Here is a 13,157-nt window from a genome sequence, read left to right as displayed (position 1 = left end):
ATTAGCACTAAGAAATCTGTAGTTCTGGTGCCAAGTGTGTACAAGGGAGGGTAAGCCAAATACAGGATCAACAATGGTGGCATGCTGAATGGTAGAGCGACTGGATAACCACTTAAGATCCAACAACGTACCCAACATTTCTGTTTTCAACCTCCCTGCTCTGGCAATAGGAAACAGAAGGCAAAAAAATGCAGTTCCCCAGTTGCTTATCAGCCCATTCCACATCAACTCAGATTCCTGCAACTCCCTTCAGTTAAGAATATTTCCAACCAAAGAGCAATGGGAGCGTGGACTGTGATGGCGGCTTCTCCTTTGCAAATTATTTGGGGAATTCCAGTGCAAGTGGAAAAGGGCTGGGAGAAAAACTGAAATTGACCAAAGGGACATGTAGACGACATATTCGAAACTGAATATACCTGTTAGGTGTAGTTTCCACCATTTTCACTGGAGTATTATTCAACAATCTAGACCACCTCTCTGGGAATATTTTCTGCAATACTCAGAGCCTAAATTTTTGCTTTGCACCTTTTTAATTTCTCCCCCAAACCATCCAATCTGCACTGGAATGCTTCAGAAAGTTCGTACACACTAGCCTTAATTCCCTGTCTCTGGTACTACTGTCAAATTCAGCAACCTACATAAATGACTGGGATTCTTAACTATCCTCTTACTCTTGAAAAGCTGGCCTTCACCTTCAATTCCTGGGCCACGTAAGAATGTCAGAGTTTGCCAGGTCTGACAAATCAGAAAAGAAAAGATGGCAGACAGACAGAAGGTATCACGTAGAAGTGAGGAAGGAAATGAATGAGGTCCTGTGTTACTATTCATGGAGCCCTTCACAGCAGAGGGGCAGCCGTTTAATGTAGTTCTAATCAAAAAGAAAAAACAAAAGGAAAGGATAAAGAGAACAGAAAAAAGTCAGTTCAGAAAGCTAAACAGGAGAGATGAGGAAGAAATGAGCAGATATTGAAAGATCCAAAGTGAAAACAAAAACTGAACAGAAGATATTAACTGCAAATAAACTTGTCATGAAGTCAGAAAAGTTTAGGACAGCTCTACAACGACTGGTTCTGGGCTAATACCGCAAGAGTGGTGTTTTCAGTTAAATTAGTTTTTCTAGAAATAAGCTAAGTAATGGAAAGAGGGGAAGGGGAAGTGCCTGCAGGAAGACTGGCATTTTTTCATGGTAAATGTCAATTTAGTTTAGATGATGGACCCTGTGAAAAGTCAGAGCAGAATTTTAATAATTCATGCTAGCCTGAACTTCTTAACCCTGATTTGAATTTAACAAAGACTGCCTGTTTTCATACGAACGATAAACGTATGCATAGTTTTTACAATACTATTTTTGTTTTAAAGAAAGTTGGCTTTTCTGTAAATCCTATCAGTTTATTTCCCCAGACTAACAAGATTAAGAGGGAAACATACAAACAAGTGAGTTGTACATATAGTGTAAAACAGCAGGTGAAAAAGAAGGCCACTGTAATATATTTTTAAAGTACACCTATGTGAACTAAGCCAATATGTCACATCTCTGTCACGTAATACAGTTGTTGCATTTCCCTTAAAAAATAATATTTATGGTAGTGCTGGGCTGACTTTATCAGAGACTGAAATCAACTTATTTAGCCACCAAACAGGCATCATGTAGGCAAGCTTTCCTGCACCAATATGCTTTGATCTTGATTTGGAGGGACCTTTTTTCAGGGAGAGAAGAATGTCCATAACCATTCATTGGAGCCTCTGCTGAGACAACAAAAGTGCCAATTTTTATGATAACGCGTGTGATATGGACAACTGATTCCATACAGACCTTCTGTAATCACCTACTTCAGACTCTAAAAATGGAAAAGACCTAATAGGTCATCCAGGATATTAAAGTATCAGGGTAGCCATGTTAGTCTGTATCCACAAAAACAACAAGGAGTCCGGTGGCACCTTAAAGACGAACAGATTTATTTGGACATAAGCTTTCGTGGGCTGGAACCCACTTCATCGGATGCATGATATTAAAGAATCATAGAAATGAAGGACAAGGAGGGACCTCAGTAGGTCACCTAGTCCAGTCCCCTACACTGAGGCATGACGAAGCATTATCTAGACCATTCTTGACAGGTGTTTGTCTAACCTGCTCTTAAAAGCCTCCAATGATGGAGATTCCACAAACTCCCTAGGAAATTTGTTCCCACGCTTAACTACTCTGACAATCAAGAAGTTTTTCCTTATGTCTAACCTAATTTTCTCTTGCTGCAGTTTAAGCCCATTGCTTCTTGTCCTGTCCTCAGGCGATAAGGAAAACAACTTATCGCTCTTGTGTTTATAACAACCTTTTACGTACTTGAAGACTGTTATCACATCCCCCCTCAGACTTCTCCAAACTAAAACCCTTCTTTTTTTTCAATCTTTCCTCATATAGGTCATGTTTTCCAGACTTTTAATCATTTTTGTTGCTTTCTTCTGGACTTTCTCCAATTTGTCCACATCTTTCCAGAAGTATGGTTGCCAGAACTGAATGCAATACTCCAATCGAGGCCTTATGGCTACTGAGTAGAGTGGAAGAATAACTTCTCATGTCTGGATTACAAGACCCCTGCTAATACATCCCAGAATGATGTTTGCTTTATTTGCAAAAGTATTACATTATTGACGCTCATTTAGTTTGTGATCTACTATAACCTCCAGATCCTTTCCGACTGTACTCCTCCCTAGGCAGTCATTTCTCATTTTGAATTTGTGCAATGTAGTATTCCTTCCTAAGTGTAGTACTTTGCATTTGTTATTATTGAATTTCATCCTATTTCAGACCATTTCTGCTGTTTGTCAAGGTCATTTTGAATTCTAATCCCGTCATCAAAAGGGCTTGCAACTCCTCCCAGCATGGTGTTGTCTGCACACTTTATGAATGTACTCTCTATCCCATTATCCAAATCATTTATGAAGATATTGAATAGAACTGGACTCAGGGCAGACCCCCTATGGGACCCCACTTGATATGCCCTTCCAGACTGATTGTGAAACACTGATAACTACTCTGAGTTAGCTTTTCCAAACAGTGCACACCCACCTTATAATACGTTTGTCCAGGCTCTATTTCTCTAGTTTATGAGAAGGTCATGTGAGAGAGCACTAAAAGCCTTACTAAAGTCAAGACATACCACATCTACTGCCTCCCCTGCCCATCCACAAGGCTTGTTGCCATGTCAAAGAAGTTTATTCGGATGGTTTGACATGATTTGTCCTTGATTTATCACCTTATTTTCCTCTAGATGCTTACAAATTGATTGTTTGATTATTTGCTCCCTTATCTTTCTGGATACCAAAATTAAGCTGACTGATCTATATTTAGGGCTCTGTGTCTGTCATGGAAGTCACGGATTCCATGCCTTCCGCGACCTCTGTGACTTCTGCAGCAGCCGGTGTGGCTGGCTCCAGGGCCAGCTGCCCAGGTGGCCCCAGGGACAGCCATACCAGCCGCTGCTGTAGTGGCCTCTGGGTCAGCCAAACCAGCCACTTTTCGGGTGGCCCCTGGGAGTGGCCGTGGTCCCAGGCAGCAGTCTCAGAGCGACCGCAGTCCCTGGGTGGTCCCCAGCAGCTGGTGCCCCTGGCCCCAGACGTGCACCACCCCCAAGATTTAGTTAGAGATATTTTTAGTATAAGTCATGGATAGGTCACAGACTGTGAATTTTTGTTTATTGCTCGTGACCTGTTCATGACTTACACTAAAAATACCCGTGACTAAATTGTAGCCTTATCTATAATTCCCTGGGTTGTCCTTGTTCCCCTTTTCATGGAGAGGTACTATATTTGCCCTTTTTCAATTTTCTGGAATCACTCCTGTCCTCCACGAGTTCTCAAAGATAATCACTAATGGCTCATATCTCCTCACACAGTTCCTTTACTATTCTAAAATATAGTTCACCATTTGACTCGAAGACATCTAACTTTTCTAAGTAATTCTTAACTTGTTAAAACTTGTATCAAACTTTTTCAGAGATGTGGACCATATCTTAACAGAAAGATTGTCTTTTGGTTCATCTCTCTATCAATTCTAACTCAGAGGCATTTATTTAACATCCTTTTAGAAATTACAAAAACTACCTACCAGTTGGACGTATCTAGGGCTTACTATTCAAAAGTACTGAGCACTCACAACTCAAATGAAAGTACAGCTGATGTTCCAAAAATTCAGGCCCCACAAGTATCTCAAACTAGTTGCCCAATCATTGAAACACTTACCAAGTTAGTGGATACTCTTGCAAGTTTTGGCCTTACTTTCTCTATTGCTCAGTTTCCTACTTACAAAAAAAAAGGGACCATACCTCCCTGCCTGAGACAGAGATAAATTGATGAACCACTCAGATGCAATGGTAATGCAAACCTGAGAAAACTCCATGAACAAAATTAATTCTAAATTCTATGCAACAGTTGGACAGTATATAGCAAATATGATAGGGGGTGCACATTGAGTAGTGAGGCTAAAAAGTAATACTGAACTGCTGCCTCGCTTATGGAGAGCTGTCCATCCTGTGCCCTGAATGAGGCAGAAGTCCTATGGAAAAAATAGTATGAACATGTAATTAAAGACTATCAATTCATATGCATTAGGTGCAGAACGAAAGTCGTATGGGCATCCTAATTCTGGCATTTCCTGGCACCTGAATTCTGGACTTTGCAACTTTAACATTCTTTTATCATTTTTTTTGCTATATTTTATATACACACCCCACATATATTCTAAATGAAAGAAATATTTTTTTTGTCATCATTGTAACGGCAGGAAAGAAGATTTTGTGCCGAGGCTGTTAAGTGAGAGTGCCATAAACTTATAGGCTAAGCATGTGTACAGTAGATAGACAAATTATACTCAGGAAAGCTTAGCTGTGCTTTCTAGTTTACAGGTCTGACATCAGAAATTTACCACAGCCATGATCTCTCTCAAATTCTTCATCTTCCCTTTTAACTCTGCATATTCCTACAATTACAACATACTGCATCTAAAAGTATTCCAGATTAGGGGGAAGACGCTTTGTAATTCTCTCCTCCTACTTTGTACGCATCATATTTTGTGATGAACATTTATTTGCTTCAAAAATACATTTATATCTCCACAGAATTCAAAGACAATTACTCTTCTGTTCCTTGGGAGAGACCTCACAAGAACTGCTTCTATTTGCAGCACCCACAGCTATTTCCAGCCAACTGTTCTGCTGTGTTAAGCTGTGTCCTTCTTCATTACAAGCATAAAAACTAAAAATTGGTGTAACTTTTATTAACATCAGTGTAGTCCAAAAGATGGAAATGCATAACCTGAAGGCACAACATGAAGTCAAAACAATACATAAGCTTTCAAGTGCTTATAGTTTCCTACAGGTTGCCAGTGAGCAGCAGATTTCCATTACTGCTTTATCCACAGTTGAGAAAAAACATCCATGAAGATTAATTACAGGTAGGACCATCCAACAGCATGAACTCTAACCTTTATGCTTCCTCCAATGAGATCAGGCGGCTCTTCGTCTGTTTCTAAGGCAACATTGATGGAGGCAAAGGGACGGCTAGCCATCTGTTGCATCTCACGGAGTAGTTGCTAGTGAATAAACACAGAGATATTAATACACTGTTCCAACATATAGAATACAAAAATGTTCGACAGATTTTACTGAATATGGAAAGATATGGACTCCAGCATGCAAACACTTCAAAACAAATTCCTGATGCTTTCACTGGGCATAAAGATGACACAAGGGAACCTGATGAGAACAATTTCTAAATAAAACCACTTGCATAAATATAAACAGGTCTAAGTAACTCCACTCTGAAAATTTTGTAAGTCAACACAGATCAGACAGCTGCCAGTGTACTTACCATATTGGTATACCACAAATTAACATTAAACAGTCCCGTGTATTAGTCTAAACGTGCCAAATGTATCTGTGAACAGCAAGTATGGCTTGCAGGAATATGTTTTATTCAAATACAATACACGCTCCTGAATAAATCTTTAGAAGCCCCTAAAACACATTGTTCTCTTTACAAGTTGAGCTTTAGTGTTATGGTTCTCTCTCAAACATACAATGGCAGTCTCTAAGTGGCAGACTACAGTTCCAACTTTAGTTTAGCAGTAGTATGGAAAGATATCCTTTTTAGCTCCTGTGGTTAAAAGTCCTTTGCACTAACTGCAGATCAAGTGATTGGTAATGAGATGTAGGTGTCAAACATCAATTCCAGCAGGACTGGGAATGATGTGGCACACTGCCTGTAAATAATGGAACAGTGATATGACACATTGGAAACAAATAGAATCAGCCACTTAAAGATCAGCATACTAATGAAATCCCCCTGATTTATATACTTACAGTATTTAGTATTTCACTTTTGTATTACTATTACCTGTCAATCACCTTACTATAACTACTTCTTCTAATCCCAAAGCAACTTTGCTGACATATGGAACAGTACGTATCACCATTCATTCCCGTCCATGGCTTGGTCATGTCCCTCCAGATGATGTCCCACCATCTAGTCGGTGGTTGGCCTCTAGGTCTGACTGACTTTGGTTGTACTTGTACTATTTTCACCGGCATCCTATCACCTGTCTTCTGCAATGTCCTCACCATCATAATCTTCTGAATTGCAGCCAATCCCATATCCCGATTTCACATCCTACTCTCCTTCTAACTTAATTTGTCTTAAAATCATTCCACTATACAACTGCCATCTTCTGAAGAACTTATCTTTACTGCCTCCAGCCTTCTCATGTCTGTTCAGCTACCTCCAGAGTAATATTGTTACTCTATGGTCCGGAATAAAGTAAAGTATAATTTCCAACTGTGAGCTCTTCCGTACCCAACCAATGTTGTCTCTTGTATGGCAGCAGTTACAAGGAAATTTCCTTAACTCCACCACTACCAGCACGGTCTGGCCTGGAGCAAACAGGGTTCTGACATTCTAGCTTGTAATACTTGTAATATGTTTAGCCATTACCTGAAATGCATGACCATTTCCATTTGCTAGGTTTGATAGGCCTGGCTTAAATCCCATGTAAGTCAGTCTTGACTTGCTGTACTGTTTTTATAACAAGTTAGTTTCAGATGCAATGGCTTACTAGGCCAATCCGTCATCTTCAGTTAATAGGAATGATATGTCATCGCCTGCTGGCCTGCCAGGAACAGGTACTTGTTGTTTCACCCGAGTCCTCTTGCCTTCCCAGGTTAATGAGCACGGACTGCTTGGATCTGAAATCGGTTTCCATTCTCCTGGATACAGTTTGTTCACAGCAAATTATTCCATAATATTTGGTGCAACTCTTCTGGGCTTTCCCAAGATGAGCTATCACCGTCTTGGAGAACTAATAACTACAACTCTATAAGTACTAAATTTATTCTATACTCAAAAAGCTAGACTAGTGAGATGTTAACAAAGATTGCAAGTTAAAATACTTCCCCTCTCCTCTTTTAAATGTTTTTACTATCGGTAGGTCAAAAGATCAACTAATTATTATTTACAGGACTCAAGACGTGTTACGCAATTTGCGAACAAAATAAAATGAGTCCTTTTCTCAACCAACCTAAGACAACAGTCTCAGGGTGGCAGAAAAGGATATAACATACCAGCACAGGGAACAAATTTAGGGTTAGCCGACAGGCCTTGAGAGCCATAATTTCTGTATTTTCTTTAAACAGAGCACCTCCTTCTGTCCCTCTTCCTCTCTTGTCCAGCTGACTTCTGCTCAACTCATTCATTGCTGACCAAGGTGAAGAACATCCTTGTTCCCCATCTCTCTTCTACTCTACCATTTCCACCCACAAACAGACAGGAAGTGGGGAGCGAAAACATTGACTTGGTGAATTTGAAATAGGATACATAGCTTTTCATCTGCAGGTCACTGGTGTGAATGTAGACAAGGTCAGTAGTGACCAACAATCTCTGCTATCTAGTCTCGTTTCAGTTTGGTGCTTTATGTGAAAAGCTCTTTTACTGCAGTTCCCATGGATCAGTATATGCATCATCAGGTTTTGCACTCTTGTGGGCAGTATCAGCCAGGGCACTAAACAGAAGACTAAAAGACCTCTCCTCTCATCCCTAGAGTTGAGACACACTGTACTCCTGGGGGGATTCTGCACCACTGCGCAATGCAGAATTTCAGAGTAACAGCCGTGTTAGTCTGTATTTGCAAAAAGAAAAGGAGTACTTGTGGCACCTTAGAGACTAACCAATTTATTTGAGCATAAGCTTTCGTGAGCTACAGCTCACTTCATCGGATGCATACTCATGAATGCATCCGATGAAGTGAGCTGTAGCTCACGAAAGCTTATGCTCAAATAAATTGGTTAGTCTCTAAGGTGCCACAAGTACTCCTTAATGCAGAATTTGTGCACAATTTCACGTTCTTCCTGCAGAACTGGGGCTACTGAGCTTCTGGCCGCCACTGTGGGCCGCTGGACAGCCCGGCTCTTAGCGAACAGAATGCCCAGCCCGCAAGGATAGAGGCTGCATGTTCTGGCTGCCCGGTTTGATCCTCATTCTCCCAGGGTCAGGAGACCCAGCTCTGACAAACAGTGAGGATGGGCAGGGCCACACCACACCACACCACGTGCCCTGGCTGGACAGTAAAGAAGCTGGGGTGGACTAAAGGCTCTGGGGGTGCAGGTATCTGGGACGGGTGCTGCCCCACAGCTGGGCTCTGGGGGGAGTGGGGTGTGGGTGTCTGGGGGGCAGAGGGGTGCGGGTGTGTAGGCTCTGGATAGATACGCTGGAGGGTAGGGATAGGATACAGAGGGACCTAGACAAATTAGAGGATTGGGCCAAAAGAAATCTGATGAGGTTCAACAAGGACAAGAACAGAGTCCTGCACTTAGGATGGAAGAATCCCATGCACTGCTACAGACTAGGGACCGAGTGGCTAGGCAGCAGTTCTGCAGAAAAGGACCCAGGGGTTACAGTGGATGAGAAGCTGGATATGAGTCGACAGTGTGTCCTTGTTGCCAAGAAGGCTAGCGGCATTTTGGGCTGTATAAGTAGGAGCATTGCCAGCAGATCGAGGGACGTAATCATTCCCCTCCATTCAGCATTGGTGAGGTCTCATCTGAGTACTGTGCCCAGTTTTGGGCTGCACACTACAAGAAGGATGGGCAACAAAAAGATTAGGGGGCTGGAGAATATGAGTTATGAGGAGAGGCTGAGGGAACTGGGATTATTTAGTCTGCAGAAGAGAAGAATGAGGGGGGATTTGATAGCTGCTTTCAACTACTTGAAAGGGGGTTCCAAAGAGGATGGATCTAGATTGTTCCCAGTGGTAGCAGATGACAGAACAAGGAGTAATGGTCTCAAGTTGCAGTGGGGGAGGTATAGGTTGGATATTAGGAAAAACTTTTTCACTAGGAGGGTAGTGAAACACTGGAATGCATTACCTAGGGAGGTGGTGGAATCTCCTTCCCTAGAGGTTTTTAAGGTCAGGCTTGACAAAGCCCTGGCTGGGATGGGGACTGGTCCTGCTTTAAGCAGGGAGTTGGACTAGATGACCTCCTGAGGTCCCTTCCAATCCTGATATTCTATGATTCTATGATTCTGGGGATGCCCCATGGCTAGGCTCTGGGGGGAAGAGGGTGCAGGTGTCTGGGCTCTGGGATGCCCATGGCTGGGCACTGGGGGGAAAGGGGTGTGGGTTTCTGGGCTCTGGGGGTGTCCATGGCTGGACTCTGGGGGAAGGGTGGTGTGGATGTCTAGGCTTTGGGGGGGACCCCATGCCTGGGCTCCAGGGCGGGTGTGAGTGTCTGGGCTCTGGGGGGAAGGGAGTGCAGGTATCTGGGCTCTGGGGGTCCCACACAGCCCCAAGTACCCCCAAGTGGAACTGGGTTGTCATAGGTATTTCTTTAACTCTCTACTCCGGGGGGTAGGTGGGTGGGAATCTTTTTTGTTGTTGTGTGTATTGTTGACATATTTGTTGACAGGTATTTTGAAATAAATTACTGGTGTTATTACATTATGTTATTTTGACAAATAAAATATACAGAATTTTAAAATATTGTGTGCAGAATTTTTAATTTTTTGGCACAGAATTCTCCCCAGGATGATGTGGTGAGGCTCAGACCACTATGCCTCTTCTATGGACAGAGGACTTCAATTTGTAGGATTTCAATCCAGCACCTTTCGCCAACACAAAATTAAAAAAGAAAATAGCAAATCTGGGTCTGATTTCTAAAAGATTAGCAAAAAACAACAAGCTATATAATAGCACTGATTCTAGACATCACCACAAACAACTTAAAGGGAAACCCTAGAAATTAGATTTTCTGTGCCTATGATGATCTTTTGAACTACTTGCCAGGCAAACCCAGCAGTGGTAAGGAACCACTCACTGATCTACTAATCCTCCAGAGTTTTAGAATACTTAAAATACACTCAGCAGATCGCAAACTAAAGCAAGTGTGAAGCACATTGTTGAGTAGTCATTCCCATAATTGTCCCCTTCAGCTATCATGAAGTGCTTTGTATAGCGGCTGTAAAATCAGAGAACAAGCTGTCCTGAAAAAGATGTCCAAAAGAAGAATGAACTAACTCTTAGAAGAAAGTTTAGTTTACTAAAGTTCATCACACCTGTTGAAATCAACAGCATCTTTATGGGATAAAATTCCGACAACACTGTGAAAATGCAAACAACTTTGAAGTGACATTACTGCCTACATTTTCAGAACTGGACAAGGATTTAGCTCTGCAACTACCATCATTTCAACAAAGGAGTGCACCTCTCAGTATGAGTAATCTGAATATGTGGAATACTGTATAAATGCTGGCTATTATTGTCAGTTATTACAACAGACATCTATTTCAGAATAAAGTCTGGCTCTGTGTCAACAACTGTATGGTCATATTTTAAGATTGAAAACCACTCCCAGTTTCAAACAGACTGACAGCTCATCTAAGCATAAGGCTGTCCCTTCAAAAGGCAACCCAACAAATATAGCCTACGTACTTAAACTGTACCAGTTGAAGTTTGGCAGTTCAGCCTGTGTGCATATTTTAATGATATTGCCCTATTTACGGATTAAGCCTGCTGATGTAAAGACTGGTTGCTTTTCATATTTGTATAGAGTAAATCATGTAACAAAGAATAATAAGATCCACTATAAAAATGGGTTCTAGAAATAAATATTCCTTAATTAAGACCTTATTTTTCCCCAAGAGAGACACATTTTGTACACTTAATCTGTGCACATATATCCCTGCTGAATGACTCAATGTGGTTGATGTTATAGTGATGGTTTTGTGTTACAGTGCTAAGGAGACAGATTTTACACGTGTAGTGTGTGTTCTTATCTGGAGAGAGAAAAGAAGATTCGAGTGAAAATGCAAAGTTTGTCAGTGGAAACATGCTATGTGGGTATTAGGTTATGGTAAAGAGATGTCCCATAACTTGGAATTGCCTTGCTTTCAGTGATTTGCTTTGTGGGAAGTCACACAACCAACCTTAATCACTTTTAAACAGTGTTTTTGTTATAGAATACCTAATTGATAGGGCTACAGGAGTGTTTTAAACCACTTATGCCCTAAATGAAAACTTTAAGTCAAAATGTACTGTAAGTTCATGATATGATGTAATATACACTGCAGTTTGGACCGGCCAATACTCAATATTCATGTAATTACATTTTTTAAATCAGTGGAACATGTGCAAGTCTAATTCATACTGAGCATTGCAAGCTAAAGAGATTACAGAGCAGTTGGCATGGAAACAGAGCCCCAAGGCTTTGGTACAACAAGAGACTAAGACTATCCGACAGGAACAAACTGAGCAGACAGCATGTGGTGGGAAGAAGAGGGTATCAAGAATGTACAACAATTGGGGGGTGCCCCTCATATGGGCCCAAGATAGCAAGTTGATGTTGAAGAAACGACACTGTTTCAGATCAGTGGCTCTTTAAAATCTAGCAGCTGTAATTCCCAGAACTGCATATATGTGAACTGACACCCCAGTGGTGGGGAAACCCCATGTTAATACTGATGTGTTACTGATCTGAGAAGAAAGAGCATGAGAACTTAGGGAAACTGTTCAAGTGTCTTGCAATGGCAGAGTATTGCAGGAGACGGTGAAAAATGGCTATCTAGGTTGCAGGGTTGATTTATTAAAATAACCCAAGATGTATTTATTCCTGGGCAACGAAAGCTTGGGGGTCTGTATCCGCAAAAAGAACAGGAATACTTGTGGCACCTTAGAGACTAACAAATTGAAACCATACTTCGCACTCAGCTAAAAATATAACCTCCTTTCTCAAATATTTTTACATACCAGTATGTTTGCTTTTATATCCTTTATCGGTTTTCTAAACTTGCTGCTGCTGCCTGTACTTTAAGAGTTAATCTCTCTTGGCTCAAGTCTTACTACCCTCCTAGTGTAAGCGGGGGAATAGTCCCACTATTGTGGGGAACTTTCCTGGCTTCTGCACTAGCCCGGTGAAGTGGGCTAGCGAAAGGATCTGGGTCCTCGCTCCCACTTCCTTTACCCAGTGGCCTCTCTGCCCCTGAGGACTCCCTTTCCACTCTCCTATCTGGCAGAGTCCTCGTAACCCCATCAAGGCTGGGCCCAGGATTCCTGGGGGGGCTCGACCCCCAACCCTGCTGTGGTTACCTAGGACAGGGGCTAGGGTGTCCTCACTCCAGGGTACTCTGTCTGCACTGGGCACTTCTCTGACCCACTGATCATTATATACAATTTGAAGCAAATGCAAGTTATTTAATCAACAATTAATTTTAAAAAGAATAAGGCAAAATGGGAAAGGTTAAAGGAAACATCACCCCGCTCTGTGGCAGGGAACTTCACGAACAGTGTCTCTGGAACGTCAGGGCAGTTCACAGTCTGTTCCTTGTAAGTCCGAGGCCTCCTTCTCAGGCCTTGTCTGTGCTGCAGGGATGCCGTGGGTTGGACACTCGCTCTGGTGGTGGCCACACGCTCTCAGGCTCTAGGTGGCAGGGCCCTTCTTTGCAGCGTTGCCCCTGCCCTCTCAGGGTTACCAATCCCCCTCCGAGTCTGGCCTGCAGAGCCTCCTGGCTAAGGCATCTCCCTGTGCTGGGCCCACTGCCCAGGGTCCCACCTCGCTCTTCCCAGCTGCTCCCGACACCCGGCTCCAGACTGCTCCTGCTCCAGCCCCAGCCCCAGCCCCACT

General features: G+C 42.3%; 1 protein-coding gene across 1 annotated transcript in view; it reads right to left on the bottom strand.

Annotated features, from left to right (window-relative positions):
* ATRN (attractin) overlaps positions 1-13,157 on the bottom strand; it is a 253,540-nt gene that overhangs the window by 17,606 nt on the left and 222,777 nt on the right. The window contains exon 27 of the mRNA XM_037898359.2: positions 5,477-5,584. Coding sequence (XP_037754287.1) covers positions 5,477-5,584 — 108 coding nt within the window. The remainder of the gene's footprint in view (positions 1-5,476; positions 5,585-13,157) is intronic.

The sequence above is a fragment of the Chelonia mydas genome, chromosome 4 (assembly GCF_015237465.2).
Source record: "Chelonia mydas isolate rCheMyd1 chromosome 4, rCheMyd1.pri.v2, whole genome shotgun sequence".
In the NCBI taxonomy this organism is placed as follows: Eukaryota; Metazoa; Chordata; order Testudines; family Cheloniidae; genus Chelonia; species Chelonia mydas.
This window is presented reverse-complemented; position numbering and strand designations above follow the sequence as displayed.